The sequence below is a fragment of the Salvia splendens genome, chromosome 2 (assembly GCF_004379255.2).
Source record: "Salvia splendens isolate huo1 chromosome 2, SspV2, whole genome shotgun sequence".
Classification (NCBI taxonomy): domain Eukaryota; kingdom Viridiplantae; phylum Streptophyta; class Magnoliopsida; order Lamiales; family Lamiaceae; genus Salvia; species Salvia splendens.
Window position 1 is genome coordinate 15,257,455 of NC_056033.1, and position 27,597 is coordinate 15,285,051.

At 35.7% G+C, this 27,597-nt stretch overlaps 4 protein-coding genes, 1 long non-coding RNA gene and 1 pseudogene across 7 annotated transcripts; 2 read left to right on the top strand and 4 right to left on the bottom strand.

The window, feature by feature from the left end:
- Positions 1 to 181: 181 nt before the first annotated feature.
- On the bottom strand, positions 182 to 2,228 carry LOC121763066. 2 transcript variants are annotated; one of them, XR_006042343.1, is made up of 3 exons: positions 2,095 to 2,186; positions 912 to 977; positions 182 to 440 (listed from the first exon to the last, which is right to left on the bottom strand). It is a non-coding gene; the product is annotated as an uncharacterized LOC121763066 (long non-coding RNA). The 2 variants fall into 2 exon arrangements; XR_006042344.1 differs by lacking the exon at positions 912 to 977 and having other exon boundaries at positions 2,095 to 2,228.
- On the top strand, positions 1,553 to 2,856 carry LOC121763058. Of its 2 annotated transcripts, XM_042159115.1 has the most exons (3): positions 1,553 to 1,976; positions 2,077 to 2,323; positions 2,594 to 2,856. In XM_042159115.1, the coding sequence occupies exons 1-3, from the start codon at positions 1,852 to 1,854 to the stop codon at positions 2,669 to 2,671; spliced, it is 450 nt and encodes a 149-aa protein (XP_042015049.1). In that variant the 5' UTR covers positions 1,553 to 1,851; the 3' UTR covers positions 2,672 to 2,856. The 2 variants fall into 2 exon arrangements, 1 of the variants encoding a protein (XP_042015049.1); XR_006042342.1 differs by lacking the exon at positions 2,077 to 2,323.
- A 5,593-nt stretch (positions 2,857 to 8,449) lies between these two features.
- LOC121774521 lies at positions 8,450 to 13,686 on the bottom strand (annotated as a pseudogene).
- A 2,503-nt stretch (positions 13,687 to 16,189) lies between these two features.
- On the bottom strand, positions 16,190 to 18,401 carry LOC121761861 (zinc finger CCCH domain-containing protein 66-like). The gene is made up of 2 exons (XM_042157549.1): positions 18,219 to 18,401; positions 16,190 to 17,827 (listed from the first exon to the last, which is right to left on the bottom strand). Exon 2 carries the CDS (start codon positions 17,816 to 17,818, stop codon positions 16,469 to 16,471), a length of 1,350 nt encoding a protein of 449 aa, XP_042013483.1. The 5' UTR covers positions 17,819 to 17,827; positions 18,219 to 18,401; the 3' UTR covers positions 16,190 to 16,468.
- Positions 18,402 to 23,073: 4,672 nt separating this feature from the next.
- On the bottom strand, positions 23,074 to 23,724 carry LOC121774529. The gene has a single exon (XM_042171391.1). It carries the CDS (start codon positions 23,722 to 23,724, stop codon positions 23,074 to 23,076), a length of 651 nt encoding a protein of 216 aa, XP_042027325.1.
- A 1,464-nt stretch (positions 23,725 to 25,188) lies between these two features.
- Positions 25,189 to 25,845, top strand: LOC121774536. Its single transcript, XM_042171395.1, has one exon. It carries the CDS (start codon positions 25,189 to 25,191, stop codon positions 25,843 to 25,845), a length of 657 nt encoding a protein of 218 aa, XP_042027329.1.
- The last annotated feature ends 1,752 nt before the right edge of the window (positions 25,846 to 27,597 follow it).

Genomic DNA, 27,597 nt, shown 5'->3' on the forward strand with positions numbered 1-27,597 from the left:
CAATGATAATGTCACGACCGCCCTTCTAGGGTATAATAAATGCGGCGATCGCGACTTAAACGGACTTAAATACAATCAAAGAAAAAAAAAACTAGGGTTTTATAAAAGAGGTTTGACCAAGGTATTTAACGACAAATAATCAAAAGAAAAGGCAGAGCGACGCTTTGGCAGATAGACTAAATAGAGGAAACAATTATCACCATTTATTTCAAAATAATGAGGGTTCAACGTATTCCAAAACATATCATGTCTTTAGATTTTAAACGAAATCAAAATAGTTTCGAGAATTCAACAATAAGTAAAACGGGTTTCAGCGGAAGCATCCAAGAGAAAAGTGACGTCATGTATGAAGACACAACGACACTCGTAGTCAAAATATATCAATATTTAATTCTTCATTTAATTTGCTCAACACCGCCAACCGCTCGTCGCCGCTCAACCTGCACATAAGGAAAACACATGCAGGGCTGAGTACTAAAAATAATACTCAATGGGCTCATGCCGAAAACATTTTCAATAAAGAGTTTTATTTATCATGCCATACGAGAGTAACCATCGGGTTTTAGCTTTTAGAAAGGCCCGAGGCACTAAAATCATTTCTCATTGTAAAAGTCGACTGCAGTCATTTTCCCATAGACGTTAGCCATATCTGCCAATACATGACAAGGAATGCGGCCGCAAACCAGGTCACTAGACCGGCCAGCCCGTACGCTAGCACACGATCTACCATAGGTGTACACTAATCCAAGTAGGGTTTGCAGCCCTACGAGGACCCGAATTCGATTTATATAATAATGGCTTCAAGCCATATCAGATAGGCACGTTAAAATCATATAAGGCATGATAAACACGATTTCATTTTCATCGATAAAAATATTTAGGACATCGTCCTTATTTAAAAGAAAGCCCACCTCAAAGCGCTTAAGTCTCAACTATATCCTTTCCCTTGGAATCAAGTTTCGCGCGCAAGAAATCACCTTTAAATATTGTAAATAGCACATATATCAACATGAGAGGTCAGGCAAAAGCTAAGATGCATGCATCCTAAAGCTTCAATTATTCTACCGATATGATTATGAATTCTTCCCAATTGAAATCTTGATCTTTTCAATTAATTTCGCCCGCTCACGTCCCAACAAAAGCAAAGAGATAACCCGACCAACCCGGATTTAATTAACTCCGTTCCGACCTCAAGTGATTATTTTAAAACAGTTCAAACTTAAACAAAATTGGCCCAAAAAAAAAAAAAGTTACTAAACTAGTCCAACAATATAACCACTCCTAACCACATTAAATCAAAGTAGATAAAATACACGTACAGCCTCACTTCCATTCTTAATCAAATACCCAAATTTTCTTTTAAGGAATTAGGATATATATATATATATATATATATATATATATATATATATATATATATATATATATAAAGTACTCCCATTCCCACCACACGTACTCTGCCATTCCATTTTAAATCAACTCTAAGTTAATATATACACTACATATTAAAAAAATAAGTGTTTGCATATGAATTTTAAAATAAGAGGCAGAAGCTCCCACTCCAGAAACGAGCACCACTCTCCATCCCACCAAAATAAAAGGAAAAGGAAAAAATTAAGATTTTAAAAGTGAACAGATGATACATACTCCTTTCTCAAAACTATCAGCTACTCCCTCTCTCTCTACTGCATTTCTTCAAACAGAACCCCCAACTCCACCTTTCTCTCTCTTTCCCTTAAGCCCCCTTTTTTTTTCTTTCGAAAGAGTAGATCGAAACAGAACATAACAGAACAATTTAAAGTCCCAAAACAAAAATCGTCGTTTCTCCAATTCGCCGCTGCACCAGAGTCGATGCCGCTGCTGACTCCGATTCATCACCCGCGTCCACCGCCGTCGCTCGGCGCCGCTGCGTCGCCGCTCCGGCGGCCTCGAATTCGTTTGAAACAACTCGGTTTCTACCCGATTAACCCCGTAAGGTAAGTTCTTAAATTTTGATTAAGTTGATTGTTTTAATTTGGGTTCTCGAGTTTCGATTGACGCAAAAAGTGATATGCTTGATGTTTGGAGAATTAATAGAGAGGGTGAGATTTATACCTTCGCTGGACAAATCGGCTTTGACAGGAGATTGAAGCTTCAGGTTTCCCCCTTCCGGATTTGGTTCCAAATTTCTGTTAAGAAAAGGTTCCGGTGTGAAATCACCTTACGAAGAAAAACAAGGGGAACCGTGAAAAGAATGACTACCGTGTTGAAATTAGGATTTGGTTGGGAAAGGATGAGCTCCTTCTTCCTACTGCTCCCTCCGCCGCCTGATGAAATTTTTGAGGTGCAAAGTGAGAATGAGTGACTGCGAATTTGTGTGATGAAAAGGGATTAGGGTATGGGTATTAATATAGCCGTGTACTGAGAGCTAATTTTGGTGCTTGATTTTACCTTGATTGCAATCTAAAATTAGGACAGATTTGCTAGAATGTGTGAGGAGAGGAATAATTGCTGCGACGTGGGAAGGGAGTAATTTTGGTGTTTGATTGAACAATTAATTTGGGATTAATTGCTTTGACTGAATTTTACAATTTAAACGGATGTTTCCTTGCAGAATGGAGGATTCAACGTGAGGAGAAGGGTTCTGATGTCGGAAGGAAGATTTCAGAGTACTGGGCTCAAAAGGAAATGAGATTGGGCCAGGGATATTATTTGAATAAGTATTAGTTTGGGCTCAAGGCCCTTTTAAAATTTTATTTAAATAGTGTAGCCCACAATTCATTCTTTATTAGATTGGGCTTGTATCAATTATTTAATTCTATCATATGAGTTGGAATTTAGTCTAATAAATAATCCTCAAGGAAAGGATTTAATTAATTTCACATTGTGATTTTACCATCACCAAATTCGAGCTTGTAAAATAATCATCAATTATTCAAAAACAAATAAATTCACCCCACAGCAATTATTCAAAACAGCCGCGTCACATATTCAACGGAGTTGACTCGGTCAACCCACAATCATAACTCCGAACCAAAATTAGGTCACCAAAGAAATCACATAACAAATCCACTTGTCATTTAATTTATGGCATTAAATGAAATAAATGAAATCGTCATAGGGTTCGAAAATTAGGGTTCAAAAAGTGGGGCGTTACAGATAAGCTATAACATGTCGAGATAGGTAAAACCGCAGTCATCTCACTCGCTGGCGCATTTTGTCGAGCATTTGATAGGCGTTGAGTCCCCTTGAGTTTATCCTGCTCCCATTCCCTCCTCTTCTTCACCTCCGTTGATTTCTCGTTGTGAGGCAGAGGCATGAATATCTCCATCTCATTTGTTTTCTGCAATGGAGTCACTCATACCTCCAAAAATTCAATATCCTCAATTTTCTTCGACACTCTTACACAATCCTCCACTCCGATCTTCAACTCTGTGTCCATTTCTTCATATCTCCCACTGCTAGGTTGCTCCATTAGATCCTCATCAGCAATTACTCGATCAACATCGATTGATTTATGAAAATCCAGATTTTCGGAGAATTTAGGAAGCTCCACTTGCGATTTGCAGCTGTCGGAACTCGCATCACTTGCCTCCATCGTCGAGCGCAGGTCTTGAAGTGACCTCAGTATCTTATCTAATTTCGCCTCTTGTTCTCGATGGATTTTGCAGATAGATGCCCATATCCTCTCCCATACACTCACCCACTCCAATTCTATCTTCTCCGCCCCCGTCAATCTCGTCGCCGATGTCATTTTTCGAGGAACGTTGGCTCTGATACCATTTGTTGCGATTCAAGCCCGATCTAGCTAAGATCGCAACACAAAAACAATCGACACAACAACCAACCACACAATCAACACAACAAACAATTGAATGCAGCAATGGAACGAGATAATCACCAAATGTAGATTGATAATGAGATCAGAGAAACAATGCGATAAGTAAATGATAACGAAAATAAAGAGAACTGATAAAATGCTTCGGATCCTGGATCCTTAGCCCAAGCGCTCAACGTACACAACACACAATATTTATGATCCTAACTACTACCCTTTACGTTCTATTTATAGCTACACCTCTCGTCGGGTCAGCTCAATCCCGCCAGCTCATATTAGACAATTACACTCACTTGTCGACGTGGCTTATTCCTCTCCACCTCAGCTTGCTCATTGCATTTATGATGATAATTTGTGATTGCAACAGCTAGCGACACCATTGTCAGCCGAGAACATTGGGATTGATAATGACAGAGGCGCCGCTGCCCCTCTAATATCTTAATCATGATTTTGAAATAGTAGGGTTTCACTTCTATTTAATTGTTGGGCTCATTGTTTGGGCTAAAAATTATTTAATTATTTTACTTATTTAGTTGTTGACCTCTTTTATTTGGGCCATATTTAGAGGTATAGGAAGCATACTCATTCATTCCAATTCGTTTTGTATGTCCAAGTACAAATACTGAATTAATTTATGGAGTATATTTTATTAAATTAAAGATGAGTAGCTAAGAAAAATATATTGCTTAGATACAAAAAATTATAATGTGCCTCACTCCAAAGAACTCCATGAACATCTATTGAAGATTTGTAATCCAAAAATATTGCAAAAGGTTATACTATACATAAAAAAATTCTTTCATAGGGAAGATTAGTGGTAGTTTTTTTTTTCTTTTTTTTTCAGCCAAGATTAGTGGTAGTTTTTTTTTTTTTTTTTTTTTTTAAATTAACTTCATATATTTATATCATATATATGAAGGAGGAAATTACAAATCAACTCCTATAACAAGGAGGAAAGACAAATTACGCCACCTAGGGTTCGAACTCGAGACCTCCAGGATGGACGCGGTATCCAGCACCCTTTACCGCTAGGCCAAGGGGCTTGGATAAGATTAGTGGTAGTTTATGACCTAAATTTTAGTATTTTTTTTTCATGATTCATAAAATACTATTAACCATACATTTTATCCACACTAATTCACACCATTATAAATGACAAGATAAACAATAAAGTTATCACTTGAAAATTTAGGGACTAGAGTTAAATTGAAGAGGTGTAGATGTTATCCTGTTATTAAGAACTAGGAGATATGCATAAAATATTATCGTTATTTTAAGTGATAATTTACTTTTTATTCATAGATATGCTTAGTATTCCATATTTTTTTTTAAATTAATTTTTTTAATTAAGCTATTAAATTAATATATTAATTTACCTTTTATTTGGATTAAAATTTGAATTTATTTTAATAAACTTAGAAGTATTATTTAATTAATTGGAGAATAATTAAAATATATTAAATTAGAGATTAATTAAGTATTAAATTAGAGACTAACTAAAGTATATTAAAATTTTAATTGAGTAAATATATGATAAAAATTGTAAAAATTACATATTTGTGTTGTTGATTAGGTTGTGAATTAATTGTAAAAAAAGTATTGCTATAAAGGATTAAATTTTAATTTTAACCTAAATAGAAGGTAAACTAAATTCTCTAGCACAATTCCAATTTTAATCCAAATAAAAGGTAAATTAATATATAAATTTAATAGCTTAATAAAAAAAATTGTCATTTATTTTATTTTATTTTACTTCACTCATATCATAAATTAAAGTCGTATAAAATCGTTTGCCGAATGTGAAATATTTCATTTAGAATGGGCTGGGAGGAGTACATTTCTCTTTTAGTTAATATTGTTTATAATGTTATTAGGTGTTTATAATGTCGTGAATACTTATTGTAGATAACAAATATAATCTACATCATTATATTCTTATTAGAGTAAAGGCCAAAATTGGTCCTGAACATATAGCCATTTTACGATTTTGGTCCTAAACATTATCTTTTAGATTTTTTGGTCCTGCACATATGGACATTTGATCATTTTGGTCCTGCACATATGGAAATTTGATCATTTTGGTCCTCCGTCAACATTTTCGTTAAAAACTAACGGTCAACATTATCTTTTGGATTTTTTGGTCCTGCACATATGGATATTTGATCATTTTGGTCCTGCACATATGGAATTTTGATCATTTTGGTCCTCCGTCAACATTTTCGTTAAAAATTAACGGTCAACGGCCGATTTTTGTCTAAAACAATGGGTTGGGTCGGGTCGTGTTTGGGTCGGGTTTGGGTTACACGTTAAGAAAAAAAATAATTATTTTTTATTAATTAAAAAATTATAAAACTTTAATTTTTAGTTATATTTGTTGATTAAAAATATTATAACGACTAAAACATGATGTTATTATACGATTTAAACATGATATTACACGATAAATAAAAAATTACCAAATTAAAATAATCATTTTTTAATCAAAATAATAAAATTAAAGTATACTAATATTAAATCTATATAATAAAATTAAATAATTAAAAATTTATTTTTAATAAAATCTAAGCATAATATTTTCTTCAAATTCATGAAAAAATTAATTAAAAAATACTATACTTTAATTTTATTAATTAAAAAATATTAATTAATTTTTTAAGAATATTATGCTTAGATTTTAACGAAAATATTATGCTTAGATTTTAAGAAAATATTATTTTTTCTTAACGTGTAACCCAAACCCGACCCAAACACGACCCGACCCAACCCATTGTTTTAGTCAAAAATCGGCCGTTGACCGTTAGTTTTTAACGAAAATGTTGACGGAGGACCAAAATGATCAAAATTCCATATGTGCAGGACCAAAATGATCAAATGTCCATATGTGCTGGACCAAAAAATCTAAAAGATAATGTTGACCGTTAGTTTTTAACGGAAATATTGACGGAGGACCAAAATGATCAAATGTCCATATGTGCAGGACCAAAAAATCCAAAAGATAATGTTTAGGACCAAAATCGTAAAATGGCTATATGTTCAGGACCAATTTTGGCCTTTACTCTTCTTATTATCCTCAAATTATTAATCTACTTATTTTATAATTTATCTTCATTATTTGAAAAATCTTATGTCCCGTGCATAGCATGAGTGATAACACTAGTTTCTATAAACGTGCATACTTATCAAGTAGGAATTAATATAGTAATATAATTGTTAATTTCATTATTGGAATCAAATAGGGATGTCAATCAGACCAGCCACACAAATAAACCCTACTTTAATTGTTAATTGGTTACAAGTTAATTAGGTTGTAAATTTTCAACTCTAACCTTAAACATTTGTGTTCAAGCTAGTCTAACATGCTTATTGAGTTGCAAACTATAAAATTAAAGTTTGATCAATCCAATATATAATAACAAAATTTTGTCATATTATAGAATGTACAACATTAATTATAAGAATTTAAGCGTACAGGGATGCGATCAATTGCTAACTAATTAGCAATTCAAAATTAAGAACAATTTTTAACCATTAGATTATGAGATCTAGTGGTTGATATAATGCCAAGTAGATTATATTTTAAATTTAAATAATTATTAAATAAAATTAAAGAGTATTAATGTCAATTCTCTCTTATTAAAATTATCCCAAAACTTTAAATTTATGATACTCACTCGATTTAAATTATTTTTTAGGAAAAATATATCAATTTAAAGGTAATTTTATAAAGATTCTAACGAGATCTTAATTTCATGTGTTCCGACGACGTTCGGATGATGGAATTTGATGATTTTTATTTCAGTTTTCGTATATGTTGATAAGCAGATTTTTATCAACAAATACATCAAAAAATCTCAATATAATGCATGTAAAATCTCAATAAAACTGTGTTGATATTTTCGTGTAATTGTGTTGAAATACTCATGTCATTGTGTTGATATTTGTAATACACTATGTTGATGTAAAAAACACGAAAATTATGATATGATAATAAAATGACGATCTTACCATTTTGTTGATATTTTGTCTACTATTTATTGAAATTCGTAAGATTTAATCTCATCCACTCATTTTGAATATGGTGGAGATTTGGTCTTGATTTTGGATTATGATGCTATAAGCAATAGAAGATGACACTAACGATATATACTTAAACTCGAACATAAGTAAATATTAATAGTAATAAAAAAATATGAAAGAATAAGAGCGATATCTAAGAATTGATGAATGATTTAACAGATAAATATTGACTATAATGAATCATGACATTGAACATTATTATGATAGATCGTGACTATGAATGATTTTACAAGTTTTACCATTCAAAATCAAAATACTTTTTAGTGATTTTTCCAATTCATTTATTCACTGTTATAGATGTAACAAAGTGAGATAATTTTCCGAAAATGAAAATGTCCATATTTTTTTAAAGACATAAGAAAATAAAAAAAATAAACATATTTTAATAGAACAAAAGTAGTAGTATAATAGACCCATACCACTGAACTTAGATTACTACTCCCTCAAGTTGAAAGATGAATAAAGTATAAAAATAAAGCAAGAGTAAAATAGATGATAGAATAAAATAAGAATAATTTAATGTTTTATTATTTTTAATAAAAATAATAAATCAACTTAGTTGAAAAAAGCGACTGATCGTAGTAGGGACAAGAGGGAGTCCTATAAAACAAAAACCATAACAAACATTACCAAAAAACTGTATGTTAGGAAATAAGCGACTGTCTCGTGTGTTTCAAGTTGCGTGGGGGTCATAGATGACCTATCGGCCATATTGAGTTGGCTTAAGAGCATCCACAGCGAGTTGTTCGGGGGTGGAGGTGGCACATAGGGAGCGGGAGCGGCTTCGGGAGTGGCTTCGGGAGTCGAGCCGCGACGACGGTTGGCCGCCGCCTTCTTCCTTCCTTGGGGGCGGCGTTGGGAACCGCTCGGTCCGGCGTCGGGGCTACCCAAGTTAGCTCCGGCGAGTTGGCTAGCCACTTCTTCCGAGCCGGAGTCGGATAGGGCTACCGACCTTGATCGTTTGGAGGAGCCGCTAGAGGAGGATGTTATGCCTCCCTTATACTTCGGGTGCGTCCGCGTCTCCTGCCAAACGTTAAGATATTTGAACGACTTACCGTTCATGGATTGGTAGGTGCTCAGCGCGGCGGTGATGATGTCGACCTCGCTTCGGCCGCTCCCGGCATTCCGGGACTCCTGGATGAAATAGCCGTTGAACTTGCCAATTTCTTCGTTGGCTCGGCCGATGCAGTTGCGCACCATACTCTCGTTGCGCTCGATCGTTCCAGGCGGCCGGTTTGCATTGTACCGGCTAGAGACGCGCCACCAAAAGTGATCGCCGGATTGGTTCGTTCCAACCACCGCATCTTCGGAGATTTCCAAGTACGCCTTGAACAATCTTTCCATCTCCGTCGGAGAGTACGGTGTGCGGACACCGGCGCGAGATGGAGGAATCGGCATTTGGGAAGGGGCGCGAGGCCTAGGCTCCGGTGTCCACCCCTAGCGCCCTTCGGAGGCACCTTGGTCGTCGATTGGGTATGGACGGTAGCCACCCGGAACGGCCGAATCTTGGGTTTGAGGAGGGGCCGAATATTCCGTTTTCGGACTAGGAAACGGTTGTGAACCGAACCATTCGGGGTTCCAACCGTGGGAGCCTGAAGGGTTATCGTCTTGGCCGGACATAGTGATGTTGTAGGGTATGAGAGAATGAAGATGAAAATGGATATGAGAGAATGGAGATGAGAATGGATATTGGTGATGATGAGAGTTGTGTAGTTTGATGTGAATTTTTGGGGTGAAATTGAGGGTATTTATAGATGAAAGTGTGTATTTTTGGGGTAAAAAAAATGAAAAAAAAATTAAAAAGGTGTAAAAAACGGTTATAAACGGATTATTTTTTTGGGGAAATGAAATTTTTTTTTATTTTTTATCGGTTTTTTAATAAAAAACCGATTTTTTTTAAAAAAATATATATAAAAATGTTTAAATGCAACGGTCGAGCCGTTGACGAATGGGAGCCCGCCACGTGTGCGTCCGCTGGCACGGACGTGCTCGATACATCGAGCAGCGCCGTGCCAGCGGCGCGAGCGCAGCGGCGGCGGATGGCATCCGTGCCAGCGGCGCGGACGGCGGTGGCGACGGACGCCACCGCTGCGCATGCTCTTAGAACCAACATGAAGTCAAGAAAGGATTACAGCAATAAAAATAATTTTATTCCAAATACCTGGAAGAAAGAAGTCTGCGATGGGTCGAGACCAGTGTTGCCAGGAGGGACAACGACATCAATTGGAGCGACCAAACCTACACGAGCAGGTGCTCCAACCTGTAGATGAAATTTAGAATTAGAAAAAACTACAGTCAGATGATAAAAACATCACCGAAGCAACGTCTTATATATTGAAAACCATTGTTATATAACATGGCATTACCACTTGCTTTAACTATCCAGATATCAACTATGCGTGCAGACATGCACAAACCGAGGCCCGGCGGTTAACCGCCGGTTCGGGCCCGCCGGTTCATGAACCGGAACCGGAACCGGAACCGGCGGTTTGAACCGTTCGGAGGGTTGCCGGTTAACACGGGCCGGTTCAGGGTCGGCAAATTGTGAACCGTGAACCGGCGGTTTGGCGGTTTGAACCGCCGGTTCAACCGAATTAAAAAAAAATTATTTATAAAAATTGATTTTTATATTTAAAATCAATTTTTACAAACAAATGAATACAAGAAATTCGTAATAGCCTATATATATTTGATGGGCTTGCGAATTTATGAAACCATTCTTGGTTGTTTCTCTTTTATAGAAACATCCTTGAATGTTTTATGTTCCACTTTCGATGTGGGACAAAATCATTCTTGGTTGTTTCTCTTTTATAGAGACATCCTTGAATGTTTTATGTTCCACTTTCCATGTGGGACAAACTCATTCTTGGTTGTTTCTCTTTTATAGAGACATCCTTGAATGTTTTATGTTCCACTTTCGATGTGGGACAAACTCATTCTTGGTTGTTTCTCTTTTATAGAGACATCCTTGAATGTTTTATGTTCCACTTTCGATGTGGGACAAAATATGTTGAAGTACTTTCTTTTATAACTACATGTTTAGAGCATTCATTCATCTTTTTCCAATGTGGGATACAAAACTTTCTTTTGTCTTCTACTTTTCTTCATGTTTTGTATGATATATATAAATAAAATTATTATTCAAATATATTCTTGATTGATAAAAATAAAGAATTATTGAGAAATATGATTTGTATATAGAAAATATTTATTTGTATAATAATTATTGTTAGGTTTATACAATTTGTATAAGAATTATTCTTTCAATGTGTATAATATTATTTATTAGTTAACATTTACATAAATTTATAAACATAAGCAAATCATTAATGATAAATAACTAATGAATAATAGTTTATGTAATAATATTTGTTATTATTACATAAACTATTATGTCCTATTAAGTATTGATATTTTTTTAAGTATTGATAATAATATTGGACATAATAGTTTATGTCCAATATTATTTATGTATTTATAAACTATTATGTCCAATATTATTCTATAATAAATTTATGTATTTATGATCAAAGCAAATTATTCTATTTCATTAGTTATTTATGTATATATTTATAAAATATCAATACTTAATATTGGACATAATAGTTTATGTAATAATAACAAATATTATTACATAAACTATTATTCATTAGTTATTTATCATTAATGATTTGCTTATGTTTATAAATTTATATATATGTTAACTAATAAATAATATTATACACATCAAAAAAATAATTTTTATACAAATTGTATAAACCTAACCATAATTATTATACAAATAAATATTTTCTATATACAAATCATATTTTTCAATAATTCATTATTTTTATCAATCAAGAATATATTTGAATAATAATTTTGTTTATATATATCATACAAAACATGAAGAAAAATAGAAGACAAAAGAAAGTTTTGTATCCCACATTGGAAAAAGATGAATGAATGCTCTAAACATGTAGTTATAAAAGAAAATACTTCAACATATTTTGTCCTACATCAAAAGAGAAACATAAAACATTCAAGGAAGTTTTTATAAAAGAGAAACATCCAAGAATGATTTTGTCCCACATCGAAAGTGGAACATAAAACATTCAAGGATGTCTCTATAAAAGAGAAACAACCAAGAATGATTTTGTCCCACATCGAAAGTGGAACATAAAGCATTCAAGGATGTCTCTATAAAAGAGAAACAACCAAGAATGAGTTTGTCTCACATCGAAAGTGGAACATAAAACATTCAAGGATGTCTCTATAAAAGTGAAACAACCAAGAATGATTTTGTCCCACATCGAAAGTGGAACATAAAACATTCAAGGATGTCTCTATAAAAGAGAAACAACCAAGAATGAGTTTGTCCCACATCGAAAGTGGAACATAAAACATTCACAGATGTCTCTATAAAAGAGAAACAACCAAGAATGAGTTTGTCCCACATCGAAAGTGGAATATAAAACATTCAAGGATGTCTCTATAAAAGAGAAACAACCAAGAATGGTTTCTTAAATTCGCAAGCCCATCAAATATATATGGGCTATTACGAATTTATTGTATTCATTTGTTTGTAAAAATTGATTTTAAATAAAAAATATTTTAAAAAATATTTTTTTTTTTAATTTCGGTTGAACCGCCAGTTCATGAACCGGAACCGGCGGTTTTGAAACCGCCCGGTGAACCGGCGGTTTTTTGAACCGGAACCGGAACCGCCGGGAGGTAGGCGGGCCGGTTCAGGTTCAAGCATGTCCTGAACCATGAACCGCCGGTTCATGAACCGGAACCGGCGGTTCGTGACCCTTGTGCATGCCTATATGCGTGTATCGAACTTTATCAAACTTATGGTATGAACTTTTACAGGTCCATATATCGAAAACTTTATCTTTAGTCACCAAATTTAACAAGATCACAGTAATTACTACGTCAAGAATTTCCTCAAGCAAATTAAATTAATCACTAAAACAATCAATGTATAAGTTCTCAATGACCATTATTAACTGAAACCATTAGAATTGAACATGAAAATTAAAATATTTAGGCAGATCAGTGTAAAATCATGACAGAACAAGCATACACCACGTAAACTGCTCCATCAATCAAATGCAAATTCCAATCCTGAGTTAAGACTGTAATATTCAAATATATTGGAGTACAATATAAGACAATATTAAAAACTTATTGCTGGTACTAATCAATTCATTTAAACTCAGTTACAAATAATAAATCAGCAAAAGCGTGTGACAAAGTATAAAATTTTAAATAGTCTAATTAGCTCACCTTGTATTTGGCAACCTCCTCACTGACTTCCTTCAAGTCACCCTTGGTGAAGATCAATCCAACGTTTCCCTATAAAATTAAGTAGCACAGTTAACATAATTGATCTATTTCTGAATAAAAAATCATAAGAAATGTGAAACGAAGGAATAAAAAACTCACAACAAGGAGAGGGATGAGGTTGAGAATAGCCTGGTTCCCGGTGGATGCGGACAGATCGCTTCATCATAGTGTTCTTCCCCATGAGAACCACGGAATTGCCTCTCAGGCCTTTCCTGATGTTCTGGAGCTGGGTTGAACACCACCAGAATCTGGGTGTACTCGTCGATAAATTGGCATAATTTCTGGTCGTAGGCTAGCTTCTTGTCGCTCTTTGACAATTTAGGCGCCATTTCTTTTGAATTTACAAAATTCACAAAACCTTACAAATGAATAGAGGAGGTACAAAAATGAGGGCCAAGACAGCCAAGGCGGACAGCGGAGTCGCCGTCACTTTAACCTCTTCGATTCGGATTTGGGGCTTTTTTGAGCAGAGAAATGCTGGTGAGAGTTTTTGTGAAGTGAATTTGGTTTTTAACTGCGTGACCGAGTGAACCGTTGCTGCTGCTCTCTGATCAAATTGGGCTTTAACGTTTGGACTTTTGGATTGGGCTTCTTTGGCTGCTTTACTACTGAGATTGTAATGTAACTTTATTAGTTTTGATTTACTTGTTATCGCCTCAAATGAATTTTTGAAAGACGACCCTATATACTCCCGATCATAAGAAAAATTCCTTATCTATCATGTAATAACCAAATAGCAAGACTTGTAGGCGATTGTTCAAGAACATGCACTCCTCTCTCAAAATTTTATATATGGTGTGACAAAAAATTTGCAGCAAAATTTCCTTCTCGATGCACGTGTCCCACTGATAACTAAATATGACAAATGAAAGAAATTATAATCACATAACAATTTCACTTGGAGCTATACTGTAACCAATCTGGTAAGGATCTTAAACTTGAACCATTTTTTCAAAAATAAATTTTCTTAATTAAAAAGAGCAATAAGAGCATCCCTATCCGTACTCTTTGGCTTAATTAAAAAGAGCAATAAGAGCATCTCATCCGTGCTCTTTGGCGAGCAATAAGAGCATCTCATCCGTGCTCTTGCCAAAGAGCACGGATGTGGGCCCTGACCCACTTTAATTACCTTTTTACTCGCTGCTCTTAGGCAAGAGCACAACACTCACATTCATGTTTTTCCGCAAGGACATGCTTAAGGGTCCCACCATTCTATTATTCAATTTAAATAAAAACATTTCTACAATATTAAAATGCATTAAAAATACCCGGAATACTATTACAAATTACAAAAAAATTAATAAAAATAGAATGGGAGATGATTTGATGTGAAAAATGGATGATGAATGTGTGTATTTATAGATGATTTTGGGAAAAAAATTTATTAAAAAATCAAAAAAAATTCAGAAAAACGCTAATAAAACAGTCATATTTTTGGGAATTTGAAAATATATTTTTTAATTTTTGGTATTATTTTCGATTTTTTAAAAAATAAATTTCGAACGGATAATCCGTTGGCCAATAGAAACGCGCCACGTAGCCTGCTCCACGTAGCCTGCTCAGCGGGAGTGCAGTAGCGGTGACAGCGGTGCCGCGCCAACAGCACGGACGCCGTCCGTCCCAGCGAGCACCGCTGCGGATGCTCTAATTCCTAAAATCACAAACTTTGATTGTATACGAGTATAATTTTAATAGTATTTGATAATCTATTCAATTTTATTAGTTATTTCGCTTAAACTGATCGATTATATAATCAAAAATATTTTAAATCAATAATTAAAACCAAAATAATCAATTTCGATTATGGGTTAATGCATAAGACCATGTTTATTGGTCTCCATGGGTCGACCGCCACCTCATTTCATTTTTTTTTTTAAGAAAAATTGAAGGAAGTGGTCTTTTTCTCTCCAAGACCTTGGTCTCTTCGACATCCACCGCCAACCAATCGGTCTCCCTCCATTTATCCAATTAGATTGTGCCAAATGGCATAATCTCATTGGTTGATAATTTTTTTTAAAATTTATGTATCTTAAATATACTCTATTAAATAATTATAAAAATTATACTAAAATTTATAATTTTTCATCCTCTATAAATAGAGACCTTATTTGATATAGTTTGCATTAAAAAAATCATTTTTTCTCCTCCTATAATCCTTCTTCTTTCATATAATTTCATATTCCTTTAATTTATTTTGTTGCTAACTATAGAGGATGATTAGAATAATAAATATTTAATATAGTAATACTATAATTGAAAATTGATATAAAAAAATATATAAATTTTTTTAGTTTCCTTTGTTGCTTACCATGAGAATGATGAGAATAATATATTCTTCAATTCCCAAAATCCCAATTTTTAATATGCTTGTTTTTATAATTTTTAGTGTGTCATTTATTGTGTTTTTGTATAAATTTTATTTTACAAAAATAAATATTTTATGTAATATTATTATTATTATTATAAAAATAAATATATAATTATGTGGTTGAGTGGTTATTGATAAACCATAAAAAATGGTATGGTTCAATTGGATGGATATTGATGATATGAAAGATAATGTAGAAGAGATAAAAATTAATTAAATATTAAAAAAAGTTGGGGTTGGATTGGGTTGGATGGTTACTATAATTAAACATAAATTACCTGACCTTAATTGCGATCACGACTTTCTGAGCCACAATGGTTTTCAACACATCAATATGAAAATGACAGCGATCCAACAAAAAGGGGAAACTAACCGACATAATTTAGAAATGAAATACTTTTCAAGATTATATCTTGGATATCAGAAATTACACAAAGGCAGCTTAGGTACATTTGTATGAAAAAAATCAAAAAATGTAGTACATATATATAATCCTTTGATCTTTTCCAACTAAATCTTACTCTCTTTGTGCTCAAAGAATATGCACTTAGAGTCGGTATGGACTTTAATATAAAATTGGTAAAGTAAAAGAGTGATAGAGAGAAGAAGTAAATAAAATATTATTAGTGGAGAATGAATTTCACCTCATTAACGATAAAAGACTTTCAAAAAGTAGACTGTGCATATTTTTGTGGGACGGACTAAAAAGGAAAGAATGCATATTCTTGAGAGACAGAGGGAGTACTAACGGGGATGAAGATCAAGATATTGTGCTCATGTTATGTTATTCTGGACTCTACACAATCTAAGCAATAGGAATTCTCTAAGAATATCATTGAATAACACACACACACACACACTGCTCAAACCACCATCTACTCCTGCTCCACATACATCTGATCCACCCACAGCGGCATCACTTCATGTACCCCGCGCCGCAGCGGAACACTCCCGCTCGGACTCACGGCTGCAGCGCTGCGAATACTGAACGAAGCCGACTTCCTCAACTTGCTCACGTCTTCGCCATTGAACCCCCAGTCCACCTTCCCATCCCAATTCGACGCCGCCATCAAGCCTCTCGAATACCCGAAGCTCTGGCTCCGCTTCGAGAACGCGCTCGCCCTTGAATTCATGATCGCCGAGTCAAAGCCGTAGCCAGAAGCCTGGTTGTTTGATGGGTAGCTAGCGCGCATATGGCTCAAGCCGTTAACCTTCGGCGATAGCGACATCATCGATGGATCGACAGATCCGAAAAATTCATCCAGATTCAACGGCTTCAATTTCAATTGCCCGAGAGACAACGGGGTGAGCGAAGCCAAAGAGTTTGGAGAAGGCATAGCGTAGAGCGGGCGCAGGTCCTCCGGCTTGTGCGCGAAGAAGCAGACCTTCCTCGCGCAGCCGATCTCGTCCTTGCAGAGCCGAGTCCTGTACTGCGCCGGGTGCAGCCACGACTCGAACACCCCATTCGCGTACTCGCACGTGCCGCCCTTCCTGAACTCGGGGCACGGCACGCACGTGTAACCGTATTTCCTCGGATCGCGGCGCCGGGCGCTCTCGCCGGGGTGGACGAAGGGGCACTCCGTCCAGTCGTGCGAGTACGCCCTAGCGCACGGCCTCACCTTGAAATCATACGTCCTGAATTCGTCGCTGCCGTACACGCCGCTGTTTATATCCGGCAACGACTCCTTCTTCTCCGGCGCCTCCTCGCTGTTCAGCGCCAGATCCAGCAGCCTCCTCTTCGATCCGATCGATGATTTCACACACGGCGCGATCAATTCGCCGGGTTTCTTCCCGCTGGCGTCAACGGCGTTGATGTCGGCGGAGGCGGAGATCAGGATCTCGATGGAGGACCAGGCGCCTGCGGCGGCGGCGCAGTGCAGCGCGGTGGCGGCGTCGGAGCCGCACGATTTGTTGACATCGACCTTGCAAGTTTCGATTAAGTAGTTGAGAACATTTGTGCTGCCGTAGAGAGAAGCAATCATGATTGGAGTTCTCTCCATAAACCCCGATCTCTTCGAGGATAAGCTACTGCCATACCAAAACCGGCTCGCGTTTACATCAACACCTCTTTCCTCAATTTCACGGATGAAACCAGCTAAATCATCTGCGGCGGCCAATTCGAGCAGTTTTGAGCATCTTCTATGCGAAATTTCGCTTCCAAACCCGGAATCCGTGTCCGTATCAAAGGGGCAAAAATTACTCGTTGAAGTTGAACCTAAGCACATCGATAAACCCTAAGGAAGAGAGAAACAAGGCAAATTTAATAAGCAAAAGATTAATTGATTAATCAAATTATAACCAACGACTCTTTCCACTGCATGTCCAGGTTGTCAACAGAAATGTTATTTGAGAGCATCCACAATAATAACAAGGACTTTCCCACAGACTAGCAATAGGATTTCCCGCAATAGCGGACGAGACGGCGGACGAGCGGGATATACGACGGACGAGGGGTCATCCGCCCAGCTCATCGGCGAGCGTCTCGCCGGTCGCTCGTCCACTATGGATGCTCTCAATAAAGGCTTAATAAATGAAAAACTGTAAAAAAATAGTTTTTGAATAGATTACTAGCGAGCATGTGAATTAAAATGAAAATTGGAGTGTTCCATTAAAAAAGGAGCATACCTTGATGTAGTGAAGGTATAAATCTTTGTTTGAGGGAAGTAAAAATTGAAAAAGAGATTGATTTGCAGTTAAGTTGTAGAATGAAAAGTTGAAGTATATATAGGGAGGGTTGAAGAATTCAGACAGGGTGACTGAGCAAGAAGGAAGGAATTAGGAAAGTGTGACTTTTCTTCTTGCTGCTTTCTTTGGTTTCTTTTCTTGTTTGAGAGAGAGGGAGAGAGCGCGTAAATGGTCATTTAGAAATGATTTAATGTAAAATGAACAATAAAATTTGATTAAAAAAAGTCTAAACACGAAGTGCACTCGTATTCAAATATACACTATTTCCACTTAGACATCCAAGTGATATCTTTATGTTGGATGTCCCTTCTTCGACACGTTTTCTCGTTGAAGAAATTGGTAACGTCACCTTTAAGATAAGTTAGTTATTAGTTGCTTCATTATATACTTTTACTCTTAAAGGGACTGCATTCACAAATTATATTTCTCCAATACACTACAACTTTACTTATAATGGGGCGAAAACCTAAAAAAGAATACGTCTCATTTATAATGGGACGGAGAGAATACGTTACAGCTTTTGGAAGTTATCCTCCCTTTGCTCAAGAATCTTTCTGAACAAAAGGAAGTAAGGGATGTTCTGTAAGAAAGGTTCCATACGCCCGAGTGGTTTCAAAAACATGGGGATGGACATAGGATGAAACTGGTGACCGTCATGCATGTCTTTATGTGTTATAATGCTTAGGATAATTATTTTTTAACAAGGCAGTGTCTAAGCTGGAGCCACAAAGTTTTGTATAGCATTGTTGGGTGCATTCGATGATTGGAGCAGCCATTGAAGTTCGAACTTATCAAATCTTGTCATCTCTTGCGAGCATGATAAGGATCGTACAACTGTGAAAAGTAAGTTTATATGTGTAACGTAGTTGTTCATGGATGCAAAAAACATATGGTGTGTCATCCTAGTATTGTGTACCATTGATGAATGATGACAAGCCTTTGTTGCTTCCTTGTATGATAGGCTTGTGGAATGTGAATGTAAATGTTTGTTTTATAGCATATATTGCTCTAAAAGTCCATCATAAGAGTGATGTATGCATTTAAGCTTATAGATATGGAAAAAACTGTTTGTTTCAGTGGCGGATCCATGGGGGCAGGTGGGGGCGGTCGCCCCTACCCGACCGTCCGGAGAGCCTAAATTTTTCATTGAATCAAGCCGAAAATAGCATATCCGCCCCCTCCGTAGAGTGTAGAAATATTTTTGTTTTCAATAAATGTCATATAAAATGTAGTAGTTCAATGGTTTGGTTGTTGGATTTTTAACTAAGATGTCTAGGGTTCAATCTTCAACAAAAACATACTCCCTCCGTCCCGTGTTACTTGCACTTATTTCCTTTCTGGGCGTCCCAAGTTATTTGCACTCTTTCCATTTTTAGTAAAAATTATCACTTACAGCCGCAATTGTTGACTTTGCTATGCACTCATTCCTTAATTTCCATGCCGAAAAGCAAACGTACGAGTAGCACGGGACGGAGGGAGTATATTTTTTTTCATTTTTCATTTTTTATTTTATCCATTCATATTTCTTCTTATTATCAAAATAATACCTTTAAATACTACTAAGTTGCATATATTATGTTGTTATATTTATTCTTTAGTTAAAATCATTTTTAATCTTGTGTTAAAGTCTTTTTATCCTATAGTACTTATAATTTGATCCATGCATCTTAATTATTCTCTATGTAACAAAATAAACATTTTAAATATTTTTGAAATATAAATATTTAGTGCTCTACTTATATCACTTTTGTATATAATATTTACAGTGATTTAAAATGTACATATATTTACAATAATTTTATATTTTAAAATGAATAATACATATTTGCAAGCTAAAGCATGTTTATATTTATATATTTTTTTATTTTAAAATGAATAATACATATTTGCAAGCTGAAGCATGTTTATATTTTATTAATGAAGCTAGTGCTACTTAAATATTAATATAATATTTATTTATTTTATTATTAAAAATAATATTAAATTAAATATTTAATATTTAAATATAAGTTCCGCCCCGCCATTTTCGGGTCCTAGATCCGCCACTGGTTTGTTTGATTGGAGTGTTATCATGTATTGGTGGAGCCAGCTTATGTCCGAGTCCATAACACTTTTACCTTGTCATGTAGCTGCTTGTGTTTCGCAAAAGAGTGACATGCCCCCTCTACAAAGTCCCTTTTCACTTTCATTAATTAGGCACCATATGGGATTTGTTTATATTTGGAGATGATGATTTCGTTTCACCTAAAGTTCCATCATGTTTAAGCAGCAACCCATGTTCATAAGACTATCTCCATCTGTGACACTCACCCAACCCAACCCAACCCCAATCAATTTTTTAATAAAATATTCATTTCTCTATCATCCACGTACACAATCCTCCCTCAATTCAACCTCCATCAACTTTTTTACTTCCATCAGTAACCCCAACCCAATTAAATATTTTCTTTTTCATATATTTTATATTAATATTTTGATTTATAATTAATTTAGATATATTAAATAATGTCTAAAAATTATAATAAAAAAGTATATGATTCAAATTTAAAACAGAAAATATTAGATATTCAAATAGTTAAAGCACAATATAATAATAAATTACACACATTAAAACATACAAGGCGATAATAGAAATAAATAAACCAAAATACGCGATAATAGAAATAAACGAACCAAAATATAAATGAAGAGTGAAAAAAAGCTAGCTTAAACAAGATAAACATTAGTACATATTTAATTGTTTGTGCCAAATTTAAGCCAAATGTGCTCAATCAAATCTTCTCGAAGAGCAATATGAGCTTCTCTATTGCGGAGTTGAGCTCGATTAGTCATAAATGATGACAAGCTCCCGATCCGTTGAGTGGAATAGCATAAGGCTTCAACATTTTCTTCATGTAGTCTTGTATGCGTATCTTGAATAAACTCTGTGGCATCATAATAATTTTGATATGTATCACGTTCATCTTCTACTATCATATTATGCATGATGATACAAGCCATCATAATTTTTCCCATCAAAATTTTATCCCATACAAGACACGGCCTTCGCAAAAATGCGAAACGTGCTTGTAGGACTCCAAATGCTCGCTCAACATCTTTTCTAATAGACTCTTGGCGTTGAGCAAGCAACTTATGCTTTTGAGTTTGTGGAGAAGTGATTGACTTGACAAATGTAGCCCGTGCAGGATATATGCCATCGTAAGATAATATGCCCTATTATATTGATGACCATTCACTACGTAATTAACATATGGTGCTCGACCTTCTAAGACATCATCAAAAACAGGAGACCGATGGAGTACATTAATATCATTGCACGAACCTGGAGTCCCAAAGAATGCATGCCATATCCATAAGTCGTATGATGCCACAACTTCCAAAATGATCGTTGGTTTTCCAATTCTTCATGTATATTATCCAGCCCATGCGTTAGGACAATTTTTCCACTTCCAATGCATGCAGTCTATACTCCTTATCATGCTTGGGAAACCACGTTGATCTGCTACATATAGAAGTTTAGCCATATCTTGTTCAGTAGGTCTTCTAAGATATGTGGCACCAAAATAAGAAATAACACCATCAACAAAATGCATTAGAGAATCTCTTGTCGCCGTTGAACTGATCCGCAAATATTCATCGACGACATCGAATGATGTCCCATACGCCAACACCCGCATAGCTCCTGTACACTTCTGTAAATATGACAAACTGTGTCTCCCAACATCGCGTCTCTCCTGAAAATACTCATCGTTAGCAGTTACAACTTCTACTATCCGAAGGAATACAGATTTGTGCATGCGAATCGGCATCGGAACACCTCTGGTCCGTACGTCGGGTTGGGACCAAAATAGTCATTGATCAAACGCTCAGCACCAATCTCGCGTTGCCTTTCACAATACCTTTTTCTGAATCTAGAAGCTTGGACCCCTGCAGTTAGATTGGGAATGTTAGATAACATATTCTCAACAATTGTATAAATTTGATGATTTTGTTGAGAAACTCGTTCTTCCCATTGATTGAGTGTAATGGTATTTGAATCATCAGAACTTGAATATGATGAATGTGATGAGTTTTCACTGGAAGACATTTTTTGGAAGTGGAGTGAGTATTTGGTGTTATCTTCAAAAAAAATTCACAAGCTATTTATAAACTAAATAGTGTTTACAAGTGGCACGGAATTCATATTTTCACCTAGACATGTGATAGACACACTTGCAGTAATGCATGTGACATATCAATCACTTTTGCCAGAAAATGCACGTGATAAAGAAATTACGCTTGTGACATTTCAATCACTTTTGCCAGAAAATGCATGTGATAAAGAAATTACGCTTGCGACATTTCAATCACTTTTGCCAGAAAATGCATGTGATAAAGAAATTACGCTTGTGACATTTCAATCACTTTTGCCAGAAAATGCATGTGACATATTGTTTCTGACATCCCACTTAATTTTGCATGTGATAGAGAAGTAATGTTCCTGACATCTTAATAATTATTTTTACTGGTAAATGCACAGATATCAAACTCATATCTGAAAATGCATGTGGTAAAAAATGATGTTTGTGACATCCCACTTACTTTTGTAGAAAATGTATGTGACACTAATTTATATTACATAAATTTATATTACATAAAGTGTAAACAAAGATCCAAATGAAGCAAATTAAGATCACACAAATCTAACATTACATAATTAAAAGCACACCATACAAATATTACTACAACTAAGATCACACCAAACTAATATTACATAACTTATTCTCACACCAAACTCATCTCAAACTAAAAGCATTCATTTTCCAAGCACAATCTCCGTTAGGTTGCGTTTCATGTCTTGATCTTCTGGGGACAAGTGTTCTTTCTCCAACAACTTAAGCAACATTTTTTGGTACATCTTCATAGAGGGCTTATCCAGCTTTTCACGTTCTAGCTGCAGTCGAGCCCTTGCTATTTCGTTTTCATTATCTTTAGCTAGCCTAAGTGCATGAAAATCTGCAGCGCATTGTGCATTAATAGAATCAGATTGTGTTACCTTGCCTTTTCCTTTTCTTTTTGCCTTGTCTCTGCCTATAGGTCGGGAACTAGTTGAATGTCCAGATGTGGGAGTTTCCGGATTTGAAGGGATAGTATACTCGCCGGATTCAGAAGTCTTTGTCCTCTTTGAGCTGCTACCATCCTGTTCATTAGCAAAATTTTCATTGTCAGGAAATACCTGTGTTGCATCATGAACACTCCACTTCTCATGTTTACTCATAACTTCATTAAACACTATCAAATCTTGAAAGACGTTGCCTCCGTCGCCTTTGTAGATGCTATGAGCTTCATTCTCAACATCCTGGTCACTCATTCCACTCCTCTTTCGGGCGTTGGCAGCTCTGCAAGCAGCCACCCATTTGTTGCCGTTTCCGTTAAGTCGTTTCCATCGACCCTTCAAAGAGTCCATATTTCTTTTGTTAATTTCATCTGGATTTTGTGCTTGCCATTCATGATACAATTTATGGACATTTAGCCATAAGGTATCTCCCTTCTGATTTTTACCACGCACACTATCTTCGCTTGCGTAGACCTAAGAAGACATAAGTACTATATCTTCTTTCACACCCCAACTTACATTTTTTGAGCTCCTCTGATTTTTGTTCGCTTGTTGGACATATCCAAACAAATTGCGGGTGATATTTCCAACCGTGGGAATTTCAGTAGATGTAGGAATTTGGCTTAGATTTGGAGAAAATTCAAGGTTTTGTGAATACTCTGGATTTGTAGAAAATTGAGAGTTTGGATATTTTGATAATTGTTGATAATTTTGGAAATTTTGATGGTTTGGGAAACAAGGACGATAGTGTGGATAATTTGGATCCATGAAACCAAATTTATCAAAACAAGAATGAAAAGAAAGTTAGTTTGTTTGTGAAGAGTTTTGCATGCTTAGTGGGATATATATAGAAAAAATGAAGCACAATCAAAAAGTAGCAAATAATAAAAAATAATAATTAATCATAAATAAAATGAACTAGTTCACGTGAATTTTTCAGAAGAGGGGCTCACATGAATGTTTGGAAGAATAATTGACATGAGTTTTGAAATGATATATAAAGATAAAATAATAATAAATTAAATTAATAAATTCAAAATATTCAAAATTTGATTATCTAAAATATTTACATTTCATATTTATAGTATACAATTCTCAAACATGTACATAATTAAATATAGTAGTATCAATCAATAATTAATACTCCCTCCGTCCCGCTTTAGCAGTCCCGGTTGAGTCGGACACATGTTTTAAGGAGTGTTTAAGTGTGTAATAAATAAATGATGTAGTGGAGGTTGGGTCTCACTTTTAAACAACTTTTTTGCTTTTATTTTCGTCACCCAAGTGGATGTTCACTTGCATTAATTTTTTAAATTCCATGCAACACATTAAATACTGTAGTTGGTACCAAATGTAAATTTTCATTACCAAAATGCATGGAATACAATCTGCCAAAACAGTGGAGTAATTTTTTGCTTTTATTTTCGTCACCCAAGTTGATGTTCACTTGCATTAATTTTTTTAATTCCATGCAACACATTAATTACTGTAGTTGGTACCAAACGTAAATTTTCTTTACCAAAATGGAGGGCATACAATCTGCCAAAACAGATGGAAAAGAAGATTAAGTGAAATCCACATTTAATTTTTCATTACCAAAATGGAGGGAATACAATATGCCAAATTAACCTCCCTAAATTTTGGGAGGGAAATTTTGAAGTTCTACATTGAAATCTTAAGTACAGTAAACACACTATAAATACATCCATCACCTACATTTGCTCCTTCCATCTACCACTACCATAAAAAACACTAAAAACACACACTACATTAGTTTCAAAATAGGAATCCCTCAGAAAAATTTCATCATCGGGAATGGCGGAGCAGCGGGTGAATCAATACTTGACCACCAACATGAAGAACAATATTGTGCAGCATCTACTGAAGAACAGCCAAGGTGGTGTTCTTCGAAAAGGAGCAGTGTGTGAGGCAGCCGAAGCTTTTGGTGTCAATAGGAAGACCATTTCCAGACTTTGGAAGGCAGCCACAGAGATGATGGAGAATGGAGAACCTGCACACATGGTTGGAAAAGTTAAAGGATACAAACGTGGAGAAAAGAAAATAGTTAATGAAGTAAAGGTTAGATCACTCTCTGTCCTTGAAAGATCCTCCTATAGGGTTATGGCACCAAAGCTTGGATTTAGCAAAACTACAATTTGTAGGTGGGTAAAGGATAAACAACTTAGGCCCCATACTAGTGCAGTTAAGCCACATTTAACTGATCTAAATAAGTTGGCAAGACTGAAATGGTGCCTCAGTCAGCTTCATCCAAACATTATTGCAGGTAAGGTTGCATTTAATGAAATGCGCAATGTAGTTCACATTGATGAAAAGTGGTTCTACTTGACAAAAAGTGCGGATAGGTATTACCTATTGCCGGATGAAGAAGAGCCACAGAGATCATGCAGATCAAAAGATTCATTACCAAAGTCATGTTCTTGTGTGCTGTTAGCAGGCCACATTTTAGCCTAAATGGGGAAACACTTTTTGATGCACAAGATATGCACCTTCCTCAATAAAGACGGAGAGGCCGAAATCGGTGGCCTTGAGCAGGGCGTCCTCCGTGTTATCGGAGAGCAGGAAATTCTCGGGCTTGAGATCGCGATGCATGACCCTCATGAAATGGCAAATCTGGACGACCCCAACATGCTCCTGCAGATCCCGGCGTCCTCCGTGTTATCAGAGAGCTTCTGAATCTCGCGCCTCATGTCGTCCTTGTCGCTGCGGGTCACGAGCTTCTTCTTCGAGATGGATTTGCAGGCGAAGTGTCGTCCCCACCGTTGTCGCCACTGCCTCACAATCAAGATTAATTACAGCTCAAAGGGCTCAATTGCATCTGACATCCCCACAATAAGGTCAAAATTTACTACCTGATCCAAGAAAGAAAGCGAGCAGAAGCGTTCCAGTAGGGGGTGGATCTCGTTCACCAGATCTAGGGTTCTCAGGGAAGGGGGCGAGTACTTTGAGAGAGAGAGAGAAATGAGGCGTCGAAATTATTGAAACGTGAATTAAATGAGAGAGAGAAATGAGAGAGAGAAATGAGGGGAGAGAATTTGCTTCCTGATTTTAATATTGTAATGACATCAATTTTTATGCACCGAGTTCAACCGGGACTCCTAAAGCGGGACACCTAAAATTGATCAACCGGGACTGCTAAAGCGGGACGGAGGGAGTAGTAAATAAAAAAGTAAAAACAATAATGCATTGACCCAATAGAAAATAGACATGTGTCCTTTGCCCTCCACTTTAGGTTGGGTCGGCTGACAAGACCACAAAATGGGGGTTGGGTTGGGTTATTTCATTTTTTCTTTATTTTTATTTCTCTCTAGTTTGTCTTATATGCTTGCCTCCCATCACAAAGTCACCGATGGAGGTGGTCTTATAGAGGCTGTGGAACAAGAGTGATTTGAGATGCACTTTTATTGCTCTCTGGTCTGTCCTCGGACAATAGACCACTTTCTTTGTTTGCACAATAGCAACCCCCTAAAGACTCTTCCGTCCATGAAAATTTGTCACTTATTTCTATTTTCGTCTGTCCCTAAAAGTTTGTCACCTTTTACTTTTACCATTTTTGATAAGGACTTCAACTTCCACTAACTCATTCTCACTCACATTATATTATAAAACTAATATATAAAAGTAGGATACACATGTCACTAACTTTTTCAACCCACTTTTTATTATGTTTCTTAAAACCTGTGTCAGGTCAAATGGTGACGAATTTTAAGAGCCGGAGGGAGTATTATTTCTCACACCACATTATCTAATTTCGTAACAATATTATTTCTACCGAATGACATGATGCACGTGAGTTTACAGATTACTTAATACTACAAGAGGAAACAAACATTTTTCTGAATTCTCACAATTTCCGTAAATTCTACTTTTGTGATTCCAATTTCAAATGTCTCTTCTTTTTTTTCTTTTCTACGTAATGCATTGAGCATTTGGAGCTAAAGCAAATTAAGATTTTTGATACTCCACATAACTTATGGCATTTAAATGGTAGTAAAAAAGATGTGTGTGAAGTAGAAGCAATAGCATATGTTATCTTGCAAGAGATCTAAGTGACAGACAGCTACTTGAGTTGAGATGGGTTATGTTATGTAAGAGATCTAAGTGACAGACAGCTACTTGAGTTGAGATGGGTTATGTTATGTTATGTTATGTATACCAAATATATTTCCAGCTTTTTGCATGTGAGTCTTCAGTTGTTCATTACAA